Consider the following 18,132-nt stretch of genomic DNA (forward strand, 5'->3'; position numbering starts at 1 on the left):
GAAGTGTTCCAATGCCCTAAGCAGGACAGGAAAAGTGAGAGCAATGGCACATCCTGAACACATATAACCCAAGCTCCTCACTCTGGCTTTTCAAACTTACTCTGACACATCACTGCTCACACCAGCTTACCTTACAGGTGCACCCTTTCCTTTTCGCCTGTGTACTTCCTCCCCATCTATCCATCCACCACTGACATGCACCTCAATCCTTATGCAATGTAATGCTTATTCCTTATAGTCACCCTCAATAAATGCTCTCCATTCATCCATTAAACACATGCCTCTCACTCATAGATCTCTTCTTTCCCTCCTTGTAGAAGAACACAAGGGAAAGGCTGAGAAGTGAACATGGTCTTTCACAGCCCTCCCAATTAACAGAGCAGGAGGCGCTGGAGATCAGTTGAGTCTCAGCATACCTGAACATTGGACAAGGGGAAATGGGAGACTCCCAGTTACCTGATGACAGAGTTAAAACCAGACAGCCATATGGCAGATAACACTCAGTCATGTTGACTTGATGTTAACAGTGACTGAAATATGATCAGATGCATATTGATAACAAAGCATTCTTATCTTAAGGGTAGTCATTCATTCTTTTATCTTCCCAAGGACCTTCTCACGTCCATCAGAAGGTGGTTGAAGTCACCCACAGTGATGACAGCTTCTCAGAGGACTTTGAGGTTGCACCTTTATAGGACTGATGCAGACCACGCACTAGCCCAGATACTCACACCGGTGGCAGTGGTTACTGACATAGTTGGTTCTCACACAATGAACAAGAGCAGATAGTGGAGCCAGGGACAGCACCCAAAGCCACACTCTCTTGTAGATTTAAATTCGCCCTGGCTGTCTACACATGTTAGCAGACCAGAGCTAGTGAAGACCAAATGTTACAACTGAGGAATAAAAATGGGGTGGAAACTGTACGCAGTTATTCTGTTGGCTGTGTATCCCAAAGCATTTGTCTACATAGATTACAACATTGTTCCTTCTTTTTTGATTATGGAGGTGACACCATTGACGCCGCCGAGTTTCAAGCATATACAATTCTGAATACTGAATACCTCTCATAAATCTTATCGGGTTAATTCTTTCTGAGGTACTTCCTAGCAGAGGAGCCCATTCCAGCAAAATGCTATTAAAATATCGTAGAATCAGAATCAAAGCTTTTGACCAATCTGAAGGAAAATGAGAGAAAAAGTATGATTGATTGGTTTTGATCTGGTCCTGGAAGTGAACTGGACTAAATTCCAGAAAACAGCGATAGGAGCATACAAGCTCCAAAGACCAGCAAGACCATCAATTTTATTAGTGACCTGCCTGAACACAGCCAGCTTCACTACCTGGACAGAGGGTAGGAATCTGACGACAGAAGGCTGCAGTCGGAGGTCCAGGTAAGTGGCAACAGGAGATCGGGACGTGACTGAGGGAAGGGGAAAGTGGGGGAGGCTGTGCTAAGAGAGTCTTAAAGCTTCTTTGTCAGGCTGGAAGGAGCATGCCTACTCCTCTTGGCCCGCAGGGAAACCTAAAACAACATGTTAAAATTTACCTGCCTATTGGTGCCTTCCAGCCCACACTCATTAGGGTTGCCAACTAGAATTAAATGTATCCCTGGCGGTTTTATCACATGACTTGCCCCCATGCTCCAGCCATTAGTCAGCGAACACATCCATCTTTGTGACGCACTGCCTTCCTACGCCAATTGGAAAGCAAAAACTCTCATTTCCCAATTGGATGATGCTTAACTGTTAGCCAAACAGCCTTTATTCCCCTCCATTTTCAACATTTTCGTATCTGGTAAAGAGAGATGTCCAAAGAAAATGACAAAAGAAAATCTTTTTTAAAGCCCTGATGATTTTTCTACAAGTTTGCAAACAGCAGTGTCGTGGAGATACATCCTTAATTCCTGGAAACTCTAGGCCCATCCTGGAGGTCTGGGAACCCTAAGCCTGATCCGTATATTTAAAGAAGGATCTCTGGTCTTCCTTCTGATGTCCCGCACGCCTGCTCAAAACAGCAGGTTAACATTGGAACTTGGCAGGACAGCAGTGGGATCACAGCGGGTAACTCATTTTAACTCTTGTAAACCTCACCCCCACCAAGTTTCCAGAAGACAAGGTCTTTGTCGAGCATGAAATTCTCATGATCTCATGACATACAAATCACATGGGGATGCAGCTGACATTGGAAATCTTAGGGAAGTTCCACCATGAAGTTTCACAAGGGTTGTGGATTTTTTATCTGTCAACAATTATAGTGGAAATGAATGAGGTGAATGTGACTACCAGATACATAAAAGAACTATTTTATAGTCTGTGGCAGTTAAAATTTCAAAACAATCTGCTAGTTATTGAATCAATTTTAAATTTCTTTAAGAGGGCTTTCTACATTCACTTAACTTAATAAGTCTTTGTTTGTTGCTTACATAGGGTAGGTTACACAACTTACGTGTATGGGGAGAATTTTCTCCCTGTTGGGCGGGCAGTTCAGGAGCGGGCGCGGGCAGGCGCATAGCTGATCAGCGCTCACGATCGGCTGCGTGTTGCCATTTTGCGTGGGAGTGCCAATTAAGTTCAGAATGATGCGTGGTGATGTTGGGACGCATGTCCAACATCACCATGCGTCATTTTACATGTCGGCATGCGGGGTCTGCCCCCGCACACTGTACAGAAGATTCAGGTCGTAGTCTCGGGTGGCAAATAAATGGGCATATAATATCCTGCAAACAAAGCTCCATTTTCTATGCTGTACATAGGCAAGTCTCAAAGATAAAATATACTGAACAAAATTACCAAGCATTTATGGAAAATGTCTTACCACACCTCAAGCAATGAAAAGACCAAGCTTTTGCCATGGTGTCACTATGATTCCAAAAGCTGCCATTAAAACTAGGCTCAATACAGTCATAATTTTATATAAACTAAGAACTCGCTGCATTATGTGTTTGCAGAGTCTAAAGAGCACTCCAGGCACTCAGCTGTCCAAATTTAGTGGGTGCTGTTTGGAATATCCTTCCCTATGTTCTGACTTTTTAGCTATAACAGGGTGGGTGTCTTTGCTTGCTTGGAATTATTGCTGACTTAACCACAGTATTCATTATCAGGGCTAAGCAATCCCAGATGGCCTACTGATTTAAGTAAAGATGAATAGATTATGCTTGCCTGCACTTGAAACATAATAGGTCAATTGAAAGGCATTTTTAGAGTACAAAATTCTAATGCTTTATTTGACAGCTTGTTTCTTTAATATTTTTACAAGGGACTATTGAAAGAACTTTGTTGCCTTTTTGAGTAATTTGAAAGACTCCATGAAAACCATCAGATTGTAAAGCTGTTTAATTTGTGGGTACTTGGGAATGAAGGAAAACTGCTGAGCTGGATATGATTTCACTACTTATTTTAATTCAAGTTATTTATGTGTCATGACTGTTGTGTTGCAACTTTTGTGCTCGCCTATTGGTTGGACCCTAATTGTTGGCTGTACCAAGGGTCCTACATTTGGAGCATTAGTTAGTTTATTGACCATTAATGTCAAGCCTGATTAATCATGCATTCCAGGGAAATATGCTCTTTCGATGATGTGCAGGCTCTCATTTGCCCGCCACACTGTCACCTCTCTGTTTCCTCATGCCTAGTGCTATATTTAAAGTGCAGCTGCGTGCAAACCTCTCAGTGCTTCTAACCCAAGACTGCTGCACAGAAGACATGGCCCTGAAAGGTAAGAAGACTGCAGACCCCCAATTCAGGGATGCATCCCTGGAACACCTTTTGGATGCCGTAGAGGCCCGCCGTGATGTTCTCCACCCCTGCTCTGGCTGCAGGAGGTCCAGCAATCTCAGCACTCACCACTCTGGTAGGCAATGGCAGTGGTGATCAGTGCCAATGCTGCAAAGAAGAGGTTGACCATCCAATGCAGAAAGAGGATGAATGATCTCATCTGCGTTGCCATGGTATGGCAACCGTCTCATCACTCTAAACTCACACACTCACAAGACCATCACACATTCACTGGCATCTCACTCACTGCCAGCTCAAGGGACATTGCCACTCTCTCTCTCTCACACACACACCCTCAGATCTCCATCTGCCCTCATCTCCTCTGGAGACTGCCTCCTCAGCCCTCACCATCTTGAGGCCACTTGCACAGATCAACGTGTGCACCCACACACACCCTGGGATACCCCCTTCCCCAGTACAGCACTTGCCCTGAAGCCTCTTATCTTGTCGGAGGCCACTTCTACCCCTTCCCCAAGCAAGCCCTTGCTCTGCAGCCATTGAAAAGCCAGCCCTGCCTTATCACTGGTCTGGTAGATAGAGACCTGCCTGTGAGCCCCCCTAAAAGTGATGTGGTGCTGCCTGTGAAGCTTGGCACTGGTGATTGTGAGTGCTGCCTGAAGCAAGGTAGGCAAACAAACCTCGAAGTCCTGTATGAAGTGCAGCCCAACAGGTGCGAGCAGTCGCGCTGATGTGCTTGGATGATCCCGTGTGGGGGCGATGACTCCGACTATCTGGGTTTAAAATGATATGCGGATGTATTACAATGAAGTTCCCGATGTCTGACAGCGGGAAACGCGGCCCGTCATTAACGGACAGAGCGGATGATTGCAAACTGGTTTCATGATGTCGTGAAATTGATTTTTGGCTTTCTCATCACATTGTCTGTTCACGCCGCCAAATATGCCCACCACCAATGGGAGCAGACGATTCTGCCCTCTGATTTTAAGTAGATGGATCATACCACCCATTTGTAGTGGTCTGGAGGAAATCCAGAGTTAATTTTTCATGGAGTAAAGCCCTGTGCTGCTGAACAGGATATAGGTTTGTTTACAACTAATGGGCTGGATTGATAAGAGGTAAAGATTTTTCAAAATTGTAATCACTAATTCCTCAGATATTTACCCACTTTTATTTTCATGTTTGTTTATTTTGTTTTAAAATTCTACTCCCAGCACAAGGTTTCTACAAAATAATAGCCCTGCTGGTTAATATGGGTCTCAGCCTTAAGTTACACATTATTGAAAAAAAGCCAAAGATCTGCACCTTTGTATTTACCTTTACTAAGTAATACTACAGATAGTGGCTGTACAGGTAACATAAATAAAAATGAGACCACATTTCTGTAGAAAATAAGTCTAAACTTATTTAAATGCTTTAAGCCAAAGAATGTCAAAAAATGAAGAACAAAGCTGCAGACTATTCAACCACAATGGTACCTGTATACATGTGAAAGGCTCATAACCTGCGTACAACAGATGTGATCATGTCTGCATAGGTTTCCATAGCTCCTAATTGTGTGGAATTCTCATCCATTTCTGTGTGGATTTTGATTTTAAATACATTCTGTTCTTCAAATATTGTGGTCAGGTATCTTACTGCATTGAAAATTATCCTTTACTTCCATGGACTAAATCTAAACCTAATCTTTGTTGCCTACAGCACTGTTACACATTGCATGACCACCGGTGGCTGGGTTATGGGGTTTTTAGGCCTACCTAGTATCTGGTGCATGGGCTGTGTTTGAATATGGTCCCGCGTATTAGACTCAATGCAAGTTTATGTAATCTAAGGGATTGTTCCATAACGTTCTTGCAGTTCCTGAAGAGTGCTGCAGACATGAGAGCCCAGATGAAATGAATGCTTTGTTGGAACTTCCCCCCTACATTTTGGTCTTTTAGCTTTAACAAGGTGGATGTCTTGCTTGCAACTATCTATGAGTCTCTTTGGTTACCCTGTTTGCATGAATTGCTTTGCAAGAAATAAATTTAGACAGCGTCCTAAAACTGGACCCTAACTGTCTCTGTGCCATGCTTCTAACATTTTTTTAACATTTTCTGCCAGTTCCCCATTAACGACAGCTACCAGCCCCATAAGCTCTGGATACTTTGCCCCCTCTGCTTTGTGTAATCTTTATGCATCCCCAATGAATCATACCCTGTGTACAATGCTAATATTTGAAGCAGCCGAATTTACGTCACTACACAGGTCAGTTTGTGTCAGTGCCAGTGTCAGGGTGCCTGAAGAGAAATTGATCCCATGTCATTGTGACCAGGCCATGCCATTGTCTTCCTAATGGAGTCAAGCCAAGATTGATTTTGGTCATAATTGCTAAATCTTTCAAATCGATGTGTAGTGTGAGAGATTGATTTGAGTTTTAATTGTGTGTTTAAACATTCTACAGTCAAACTGGATTCTTAGGCTGTTATTTCTGTTGTTTTTCAGACCTGCAATAACAGAACGGAAGCCAGCAGAACTCAGCACACTGAATGATGTTGGATATCAAATCCGCATCTAAAGAAGCCATGGAGTAAAAGCATGTACTTTTTCATAATCTTCAATGGTGCTCTGTCTTGCACTTTACCTACCAGTCATTTGTTTTAACAGATCAACATCATTTATGAAGATTTGTTCTTTGGACTACAGAACCCAGAAGCTCAAAAAAGCGGAGCACAAATCCATTCATCTAGTTTATTTAAAAAAATGTACAGAATTTTGTTCCCCAATTGTAGCACTGTGATTAGTATTCTCATTATTGGTTTGCAGTTGCTGGACGACATTATGGTGTGAACCTCACACTTAATACTTGCTTGAAAATCAGATGGCAGTGCTTCCTCAATGCTAACACAGTAGCTCATATTTGGGGTCTGTAAATAGGAATATGTGAGTAATTTTAAAGCCAAGTAAAGCAATATAGAACAGCTTTGGGAAAATGTTTACTTTCCAGTATTAGAAATAGCTAATGAAAGAAAAGAAACCCTCTCCAGAGCAACTGCTATTAATAATTTTCAGTGTGATTTGTAAAGATTTTTAATACAACCTAGGAAAAATGGAAGAAATCAGTATTTTGGATTATTTTCAGTGGGGTAAATATACCAAACTGATCAGGAAGGCACCTAGTTTGATGTCTGGCCTGTATTTGGCTACCTAATTTCAGCTTGGCCCACAGTGTGGGAACAATTGTCCTCAGTATCTCTGGGTTAACAAAGGTAAATAATTGAGCCAGTCCTGCTTCTGATTGTTTGAAAATAGGTGGGTTGATAGATGAGGCCAAATAAAGTTTGACCATAATTGCCGCAGGGCAGTGTTGAGTATTCTACGACAATCATTGTTTATGTTTACATATGAAGAATGGCCACTTGCGTGTGTAACTGTACCAGAACATGATGGGGGGAGTCAAATTAATAAGCTTTAGATTCTTACAAAATGATTTCTTTTGAAACCTTCTGTTTAATCTGTGGGAACATTTTGTAATTACTCTCTTGATACTTCACAAAGATGTGTGAAGATGAGAAATCTTGTCAGGGAGATAGGAAAAGACAAAATGAAAGGAGCAAAGGATGTCAATTGTCCCTGATGCAATTTTAAATATTCATTACCCCAAAATGGTCACATGGTCATTTGAGGTAAGGAAGATCTGAAGGAATGTTTTGGTCTTACAATGGGCTTCAAAAATTAGGAATTCTTTGAAACATCTGCTGTGAAAAATTTCAAGGTGCCCTGTGCTCAGTTAGGAGCTGTGAGTTTGAATGAGCAGTGTGGAGTGGGTGTATCTCGGGCTTTTATTTTCCTGATTATGCAATTTTGTCTTGAATTTCAAACAAAAATAATTACAATTGCAGAAACCTCTTCTGGCTGTAACCAAACACCCCTCTCACACACCTGATAGTAAGAAATATAACTATCCTTGTGATTAATAGTCATTTTCAACATCAATCAAACTGTAAGATATTCCAGGAAGCTCAGGGCTGAAACTCTGTGTCCCATGCATCAGAAAACTGGGGTGGCCAACTACCCATAGGCTCCCAGGCAGCCCCACTCTCCACCACACCCAGCCCCAGCCATGTCTCCAATCAAAAGGACCAATCGCGTAAGTAAATTTTAATCTTTGGCAGTCTGTGCTTTTGTCAGGTCTAGATCAGACAGCTGGGGCCCTTGTGAAGGCTGGCATGCCACATATCTCTCAGTACATTAGCTGGTGTAATTTTCTCTCAGAAGCTCTGTAGCAGGAATTCCTAGTTTATGGAATCTCTCTCCTGGCCCATTGTTTCCTCAATAAGGAATTGTCAAAGTTCTGCCTTTACAAACCAACTGGGCCTGTTGCCTTGGCTTGTCCACCAGTTACAGCAGGAGACTGATAGAGCCCCACTGACACTTTGGAGTCTCAATTTGTTAGTGAAAGTCCACTTAATAACTGGTGACAAGGAACCTGATGCTTTTCAAAAGTTTAGCAAATTGGTCAGCTTTTTGGTTACTTTTCTCTTGAGGCAAACTTAGCTGAAGGGATTCTGTCCCTTTGACTTGGGACTGCTTTTTTCAACCAGCCCATTATCTCTCTCTAAAGTACCTAATTGGCAGCGTAGTTTCCTACAGTGGGATTTTCTGCACCCATCCGCTACCATGATCTTCCGGTCCCGCCGCAAGTCACTGGACTTCTGGCTGGGGCACCGCCTCGCCTGCGGCAGGTCCTGCCTGTGGTGGGGCCAGGAACCCCGGCCCTAGTCTATGAATCAAATCACTCTCTCCCTTTCCACAACTCCCACAGACTCTAGGTAGATAGTCAAAATGTGGTTATTGTTTTCATATCTTCACCTCCATCCCTTAGAGAGTAGTGGAAAGAGATGAAAACAACAGTCTGACTGAACTCGACATGAACACCACTTCGATGGCCATAACTATCTTTATATCAGCCAACAGGGTAGTTAGTCCTATATCAGGGAGGGTTTTATGGGCTTCCAGAATCCATAAGGTGAGGGGGCCACACACACATCCACTAGCTGTCAATCCAGAATTCAGAGGTGGAGTTCTGGTCTCCACTTGCCAAGACTAGTGCAGGGTTTGAGAATTCTGTATATTCAGAGTTAGAGGCAGGAATGTTAGCACTTAGCCAAATGCTCACTCCTGCCAAATCTTTGAGATGACATTATACACTTGGTATAGCATGTCAAGTTGAATTAATATACTAAGAGTTATTTCTTTTATGGGAGACCAAGAGGTTGGATTGAAACAAAAAAGAACAGATTCTTCTCCCAGCTCATCTGGGCTTTAGTAATTGTTTTGAGATCACAGGGAGGTACAAATTCCTCAATGGTTTGGCATGGAGCCTTTACTTTACATTTAAAATGGCCATCTAGCAGATAGGATACAAAGTTGTCTTTCTTCTTAACTGTAAATCTTGTTCATCAAAACTTTGACATGTGTATTAATTGGGAAATCTGGAAAAAATATATAATTATGTCCCTCCTCTCCAGAAATCCTCTGTTTCATTAATTTCTACTTCTCTCTATATTTTCCAATTGCAGATCTTACTCTCAGGACTGTCCAACAAGACCAAACCCTTTGAATGGGCCACTCCCGTCTTGCTGTACTTTTTGTACTCTTGTTATATATTTAACGTTGATTGCAATAATAGTTTTCTGCTTCAATTTTAGAATACCCTTTGTTGGAAGTTGCTGGATGTTTCAAGGGTGCTTTCTTTATCCTTTAATGTAGCTAATGAGAGGCTTTAATTGTAGAAGAAACCCCATTGTCAATATGGATCAGTCTAAAAGTTTCAGGCTCTGGAAGCTCCATTTTGGCATGTCTACAGGCTCTAAGTTCAACTTCCCACACTCCAAATTAACTTCAATAATTCTTTCTTAATAGACTGCAAGAATTTTGCATAAACTTTGACAAGGAGCAAGAAAAATCATAGTTCAGACAAATATGTATTCACATCCTTTTGAATCAATTCTACTGAAATGAGATAGGAATATTCTGACTCAACAAATCAGCCCTTAAATTTGACAACAATCATTCAAAATTGCATTCAGCTATAGGAGGCAAAGATTCATGGACTTTTATATCCAACCACTTCATAATTCAGAACGAATTCTTTTTAAATAGTTCTTGTCCAACAGTTTCAAATTCTTGGAAGTTAGAATTATCGTATTAACAGATCCTTCCCCGAGTTTATACAAGTTGGCAGCCCCATCATCATAATCTCAATCTATGATTCTTTGTGCTCTTACCCTTGTGATTCGAGAGTTTCTAAAGGATCAGCTGACCATTGTGCTATTTTATTGAAAAATTCAGTGGAAAAACCTGTTAGGTTGGTAGTTTTTGAACACTAAGGGACCCAAGGGATATGAGAATAGGGCAGGAAACTGGATCTGAGGTAGAAGATCAGCCATCATCATCATTATCATCAGCTGTCCCTCGATTCGAGGATGACGTATACTCAGGGTCGCTAGTTTCTGCCATGCGTCTTCATGTGACTGAACAGGCCGATTCCCAACCCGCAGATTTGTGGACACATAGGGCAGGACATCCCACGAGGTAGTGGCATCCGGAGTGTAGGATATGCTTCATTTTCTTTCCTTATTTACCCCCTCTGCCTCATCATTAAGGCATTTGGACTCAAAGCACAATGCAGCTTGATGGACAAGTTGGCGCCATTTTAAATGATTGGTACCAAGCTCCTCCTGGTCATTAATGTCAATGCTACCACACTTCAAGAAGAGCTTCAGAGTGTCTTTGTAACGTTTTCTTTATCCTCCCCAGAACCATGGCCATTTGAGAGTTGAGAAAACCTGGCAGGGGAGAAGCTTTTCAGTCATCCGGACATAGTGTCCGGCGCATTGTAATGACTTTGCGGGAGCTTTACCTGAATGCTTGTCAAGCTGGCTTAAAGAAGGTCACTAGTGTTTGCTCGATGGTCCTCCCATTGAGTCCAGAGGCTGGGGCAAAGTCATTGCTGGTGGAATTTCTCTGGTGATCTTATGTATCGCTGATACGCAGTCCAAGTCTCACTGCAGTACAGCAGTGTGGTGACAACAACTGCTCTGTGCACTAAGACTTTTGATTGACTATAATCTTACTGAATGGCAAAGCAGCTCGAGGGGCTTTATGGCCTACTCCTGTTCACAAGCATTTATGTTCATTCAATGAACTATCTAGCAGAATTTCTATTTCTTCATTCCCTATACATGAAAGTATATGAAGCCAAGAAACCTAAGGGGGAAGTTGAAGGGAGGTGAGCAAAGTCAGGTGCATGGAGGTGAGGAATAGAACAAGTCCCAAAACAGATTATTTTCAGTATCCAGCTTTGCAAAATGGTCAACGAGCTTTTCAGGTTGAAGAAACCTGAGGGTATTTTTGTGTTATACTTTCAACGTCCAAAATTGTAAATCTTGTGGGAAATTCAGTGCTAAGGGATACAAAGCACCTTCTATGCAATGCCATCTGAGGGAGCTGTGTGTTCTAACAAGCAGCGTGGAATAAAGGTGTGTGTGTGTGTGTGCGCGCGCATGTGTGTATTTCTGATTTATGAAGAGAAACCTATAGTGCAAATTGTACCAGTAGCCATGATTTGTCCAAGTGTGTGAAAGTGAGGGAATGCTGTATTTTATGCACAGTAACTTCCTCTTGATAAGTTGGCTATTGGAAGCCATACTGTTTGGTCAAATCTCAGTGTTCAACATTATTTCCATGTGCCAGTAACTGGACTCTAACCTAGCTGAAAGCTATTTTATTCATTGCATGACTTTTCCTTGAAGATGTCTTGAAATAAAAATACAATAAACCTTCATGAAAGATACAAGCGTACCAAGAACAAATGAAGTTCATGTATGCATTCTTAGGTATCATAGTGTAGTGTTATGTTACTGATTGATGATTCTGAGAATCTGAGTTCAAATCTGACCATAGCATTTTGAGAACTTGAATTCACTTTCTTTTAGTTTTTTGTTTAGAAAAGAAACTATAAAGCTATCTGATTGTTGTTGAAAACTCAAATGGGTCACAAATGTCCTTTGGAGAAGAAAACCAACCGCCCTTACGTGGTCTGGCTTATGTGTCAGTCCAGTCCTACATCAACATGGTTGACTCTTACCTGTCCTCTGAAGTAACATAGTGAACCAATCAGTTGTATCAAATCTTCGACTTCAACTATTCAAGAAGGAGGCACACCACTATCTTATGGGGATGAGCAAGAAACGCCGGACTTGCCAGCAATGCTCATATCCTGAGAATGAATTAAAAGAAGTATTTATAGTTTGAGTATAGATTAGAAAGATAAATTTTATAAAAGCAATCTTAATCCTGAAGGATGGCAACATTTCCTCAATGATATTTTATTATTACCTTTAACGTTTGACAGGTCTTTGACCTACTAGTTCAATATTGATAAAGATGTTTTTAAAAAAGATATTGCTTTACACTGAGCAAAAGCTGCATTGCAATAGTGAGCATATGGGACAGTATTAGAATTACTGCACTGGAGCTGAGGTAAAAATGTGAGAACAAAACATTGACTCACAAGCTCCAATTAATTTTTTTTAGCATTTTTGGAACAAGAATTTTTTTATTATGCAACTTGAACTATCTTGTGTGAAACCTTTGATCACAAATTAATTTTTATCAAACTGATTGTTAGCTGAACTTGGTTAAAATGTTTCTATTTATTACACTTATGAACTGCATTTTTAATGAATACAAGAATAAATGTTGTCTCAAACTGTTAGTTTGCATGCTTTGATGATGGGATAAAGTGTAAATTTTACACCATGCATGAGATGTTTTAATAAAGTCGTCAAAATCAAATTCTTTCCAAATGTAGTTGTATTTGGCATTTACTTAATAGCAAACCTGCTGGGGGAAGACATTCCCTCAATAATGTTTATTCTACAGGTCAAAATCAAAGTTAGCAAGACCTGCATACCTCCAATGATTGTCGCTAATTGATCTCCTGTATGGATTCTGGAGTCCAATTCTTATTGTCGTTCTGATAGTTACTGTGCTACCGCTGCAGCTTAAAGGTGATATTAGTTCACGTTTTGCTGCAATATGTCAAATTTATTGCAGAAATGCATTCCTTTCTTGCCGCAGCATAAAATATTACACACTGATAGATATTGAAATATATAAGCCTTCTCAGTATAATAAGCACAATGCTATCCATCTAGCACTGGAGAAAAGCAAAATACTGCATATGCTGGAAATCTTCTGGATGCTGAAATAACAACAGAAAAAGCTGGAAATACTCCGCAGGTCTTTCAGTATCCATGGAGAGAGAAATAGAGTTAAAATTTAAGGTCAATAACCTTGGGGGAGTTTTGGCACCAGCATGCCAATCCCGACACCGGGATGAATTCCAAATGGGAAACCCAATAGAGGAAGAGGCAGACCAATGGGCAGAATCTTCTTGGAGGCAGTCAGTTAAGTAGCTACCTCCGGGAACCCTGTTGAATTAGGAATGATGGTCAGTTGCTAGCATCAGGATGACCAGTGGAGATGGCCATCATCCACTTTTGCAGTGTGGGCGATGCCCAGATATCAGCAGGAATAGCAGTGGTGCCATGGAGGCAACTTCAGTGGGAGGGAAGCATAAGACCATAAGATGTAGAAGCAGAAGTAGGCCACTTGGCCCATCGAGTTTGCTCTGCCATTTAATGAGATCATGACTGATCTGATAATCCTCACCTCCACTTTCCTGCCTTTTTCCCTTACTGATTAAAAATCTGTCTATTTCAGTCTTGAATATACTTAATGACCCAGCCTCTATAGCCCTCTGCAGTAAAGAATTCCACAGATTGTCTACCCTCTGAGAGAAAAAATTCCTCCTCATCTCCGTTTTAAATGGGCGACCCCTTACACTGAGATTATGCCCTCTGGTCCTAGACTCTCCCACAAGGGAAACAACCTCTCAGCATCTACCCTTTCAAGAATCTTATATGTTTCAATGAGTTTGCCTCTCATTCTTCTAAACTCCAATGAGTACCCAACCTACTCATACTCTCCTTATAAGAAAATCCCTCCATACCTGGGATCAACCTAGTGAACCTTCTCTGGACTGCCTCCAAGGCCAGTGTGTCTTTCCTTAGATAAGGGGACCAAAACTGTTCACAATATTCTTGGTGTGGTCTAACAAGTGCCTTGTAAAATTTTTAGCAAGATTTCTCTATTTTTATACTCCATTCCCTTTTAAGTAAAGGCCAACATTCTAGTTGCCTTACCTATCACCTGCTGAACTTTTATGCGAGCATTTTGGGGTTCATGCACAAGGGCCCCCAAACCCCTCTGTGCTGCAACTTTCTTCAGTCTTTCTCCATTTAAGCAATATTCAGCTCCTCTATCCTTGCTGACAAAGTGCATAGCTTCACACCTTGTCACATTATATTCCATCTGCCACGTTTTTGCCCATTCACTTAACCTGTCTATATTCCCTGTATTAACTCTTTGTGTCATCCTCACCACTTGCCTTTCCACCTATTTTTGTGTCATCTACAAACTTGGTGATAGTACATTCACTTCCCTTATCTAAGTCATTAAAATATATTGTAAATAATTGTGGCCCCAGCACTGATCCAAGTGACACTCCACTGGTTACAGGTTGCCATCCTGAAAATGCTGCCATTATCCCAACTGTCTGTCTTCTATTAGTTAGCCAATCCTCAATCCATGCTAATAGACTACCCCAACACCATGGGCTCTTATCCTATTAACTAGCCTTTTGTGTGGTACCTTATTGAACACCTTTTGGAAATCCAAATATTTTGCATATACTGGTTCCCCTTTATCCTGCTTGTTACCTCCTCAAAGAATTCTAATATATTTGTCAGGCATAATTTCCCCTTCATGAAGCCATGCTGATTCTGCTTGGTTATATTGTGCATTTATAAATGCTATGTTATTATATCCTTTATAATAGACTCCAACATTTTCCCAATGACAGATAACTAAGCTAACTGTCCTATAGTTACCTGTTATTTCTCTCCCTCCCTTTTTTGAATAAGGTAGTTTTCCAATCTCTGGGACTTTTCCAGAATCTAAGGATTCTTGGAAGATTACTACCAGTGCGTCCACTATCTCTGCAGCTATTTCCTTTAATAACCTAGGATGCAACCCATCAGTTCCAGGTGACTTATTTGCCTTTAGCCACATTAGTTTCCCTAGTACTCTTTCTCTAGTGATAGTTATTGTATTTATTTCCTCCCCCACCCCCCTTTTGCCCCATGGCTATTTAGTATTTTTGGTATGTTATTAGTGTCCTCTACTGTGAAGAATAATGTAAAGTATTTATTCAACTTCCTCTGCCATTTCCTAGTTCCCCATTATTATTTCCCCAGCCTCATTCTCTAAGGGGCCTATATTGACTTTGGCCTTTCTCTTCCTTAAAGGAGCTCCTACTGTCCATTTTTATATTACTTGCCAATTTACCCTTAAAGTTTATTTTCTCCGTCTTTATTATTTTTTTGGTTATCTTCTGTTGATTTTTAAAACTTTCCCAATCCTCTGGCTTACCATTAATCTTTGCCACATTGTATGTTTTTTCTTTCACTTTGATACTATCCTTAACTTCCTTGGTTAACCATGAGGTTGGTTTATCTCCTTCCTAGAATCCTTCTTCCTCACTGGGGTATATATTTGCTGTCAGTCATGAACTGTTTTCTTAAATGTCTGCCATCGACCGTCTTTTCTGCTAAGCTCCTTTCCCAGTTCACTCCAGCTAACTCTGCCCTCATTCCTTTGTAATTACTCTTATTTAAGTTTACCACAGTTGTTCCTGAAAGTAAGTTTCTCACTTTCAAACTGAATGCTAAATTCCATCATGTTATGGTCACTGTTTCCTAGGGGATCTTTTACTCTGAGATCATTTATTAAGCCTGACTCATTACACATTACCAGATAAAAAGTAGCCTGATCCCTGGTTGGATCCACAACATATTGTTTTAGGAAACCTTTGCCAATTTGATTTTCCCAATCTACGTGAAGATTAAAGCCACCCATGATTAATATACTGCCGTTTTTACATCCCCTCATTATCTCCTGAGTTATTCTCTGTCCTACAGCATAGCTACTGTTAGGGGACCTATAGACTATTCCCGCCAGTGTCTTCTTCCCCTTGTTACTTCTTACCACCACCCATATGGATTCCACATCTTCCGATCCAAGATCATTTCTTGCTACCATACTTATTCCATCTCGTACTAGTAAAGCTACCCCACCACCCATTCCCTCCTGCCTGTCCTTTCAAAAAGTCACACCCACCTGAATATTTAGTTCTCAGCTTTGAGCTCCTTGTAAACATGTCTCCATAATGGCTATAAGATCATATCCATTAACCTCTATTTGTGCCGTTAATTCATTTATTTTGTTCCAAATACTACATGCATTTAAGTAAAGAGCCATTAATTTTGCCTTTTTACCACTTCCCCCTACCCCTGACCCTATTTGCTGCTTTTTTTCATGTTTGTACACTCTTTCCCTTCCTGTCACACTCTGGATATCATTACCTAAGCAGCTTCCCTGCAATGCTGCCATATCCTTTTGCTTTGTAAGCCTATTTATCCCCTCTCCAGAACCCCCACCCCCCCCTCCCCCCACCACCTCTATTTAGTTTAAAGCCCTCTCTACAACAGCTGCAATTGAAGCAGGAGAAGCATTAGCAGAGACGTCAGTCTGTGTGAAGTGGCTGCAAGAGTATGCCTGCTGTTTGAATTATCACCAGTAAGTAAATTTAATTCTTCAGCTGAGTTTTAGCTTGGAGCTCCTGCTGTGAAGACAGCCCTGATCCATTGCCGGGCTCCTGACGCAGCAGGGGGCCTGTGTGCCCCCGGGATAATCTCTGGTGGCAGATAATCGCATTCCTGCTGTGGCTGGGCCAGTTGCCATTAAACCTGCTAGTCAATCTCTGGGAAAAGCACATGGAGGCAAGACCAAGTTGGGGAGGCTGACCTGATGCACACATTTCCAAATTTCGTTATGCCCCACCACAAAATTCGCCCCTGCAAGCCTAGGAAAATTCCAGCCTTTTTTTCAGAACTAGAAAAAGTTAGAGATTTAACAGGTTCCAAAGCAGATGGCAGGGAAAGGAGGGGTATGGGGAGGATATAACAATAGGGAAGGTCTGCGAGAGTATGGAAGGCAGGAGAGGTTAAATGACAAAAGGGGTGATGACAATGCAAGGGAAAATGAGATTGTAATACACAAGTAAAGAAACAAAACATGGGTTTAAAGGAGGTGTAAATTGGGGACGCAGAATCTTCACAAACAGCTGTTGTCTGAGAAAATAGAGGCAGAAGTTATGAGATGAATTGAACTCCAGTGCTGCATCTGGAAGATCGTAACATGTCTAATCAAAAGATAAGGTGCTGTTACTCAGGTTTATGTTAATAAACTTCATTGTAACAGTGTAGGAGGCTGAGGACAGGGAGATCAGAATAGGAGTTGAGCGAAGACTTACAATGACAGACAACCAGAAGCTCAGAGTCACACTTGTGAACTTAAAGGGGTGTTCTACAGAGCAATCACCTGATCTGCATTTGGTCTCCACAGCATGAGCAATGAATACAGTATTTGCGTATTACATTGAAAGAAGTACAAATAAATTGCTGTTTCATCTAGGAGGAGTGTTTGGGACCCTGGGCAGTAAGAAGGCAGGAAGTAAAAGGGCAAGTGTTGCATCTCCTGTACTCACATGGTAAGGTGCCATGGGAAGGGGATGCAGTGTTGGGGGTGAATGAGGAGTAGACCAGAGTGTTGCAGATGCAACAGTCCCTTCAAGCTACTGAAAGGGGATGAGTGAGAAGTTTTGTTTGGTGGTGGCATCATGCTAGAAATGGCAGAAATGGCAGAGGATGATTCGTTGAGTATAGAGGCTGAAGGGGTGGAACATGAGGACAAGAGGAACTATCATGGTTCTGGGAGGAGGGTAAGGAGTGAGAGCAGGTGTGGAAAATGGAACAGACCTGGTCAAAGGCTCTGTCAACCATGTTGGAGGGGGTCGAGGGCCCCTTCAAGCAGGGTGGAGGGGGTCAAGGGCCCTGTCAACCATGCTGGAGGTGGAGGGTGGGGCAGCAGTTGAGGGCCCTATCAACCAGGATGGAGGGGATCGAAGGCCCAGAAAACCATGATGGAAGGGGTCCAGGGTCCTGTCAACCATGCTGGCGGGGGGGGTGGGGGGGTGGTTGAGGGCCTGTCAACCACATTGGAGGCGGGGGTCGAGGGCCCTGTCAACCACAGTTGACAGTTCAGCAGGCCTTCCCGAAAAGCGGCAGCGTGGGTGTCTTGCCAGATCTCCAGCTGGCGGGAGAGACCCCAGACATCTGAACAAGATTCTGCCCACAGAGTCATGAAGATGGGGGAAGGGTTGAAATTG

General features: G+C 41.9%; 1 protein-coding gene across 1 annotated transcript in view; it reads left to right on the forward strand.

Annotated features, from left to right (window-relative positions):
- Positions 1 to 6,308, forward strand: part of vash2 (vasohibin 2) — a 140,987-nt gene extending 134,679 nt beyond the window's left edge. Inside the window, exon 7 of the mRNA XM_041179488.1 lies at positions 6,219 to 6,308. Within this exon, the coding sequence (XP_041035422.1) occupies positions 6,219 to 6,291 (73 nt within the window). The 3' untranslated portion in view covers positions 6,292 to 6,308. The remainder of the gene's footprint in view (positions 1 to 6,218) is intronic.
- The last annotated feature ends 11,824 nt before the right edge of the window (positions 6,309 to 18,132 follow it).

Source organism: Carcharodon carcharias, chromosome 2 (assembly GCF_017639515.1).
Source record: "Carcharodon carcharias isolate sCarCar2 chromosome 2, sCarCar2.pri, whole genome shotgun sequence".
NCBI classification, from domain to species: Eukaryota; Metazoa; Chordata; class Chondrichthyes; order Lamniformes; family Lamnidae; genus Carcharodon; species Carcharodon carcharias.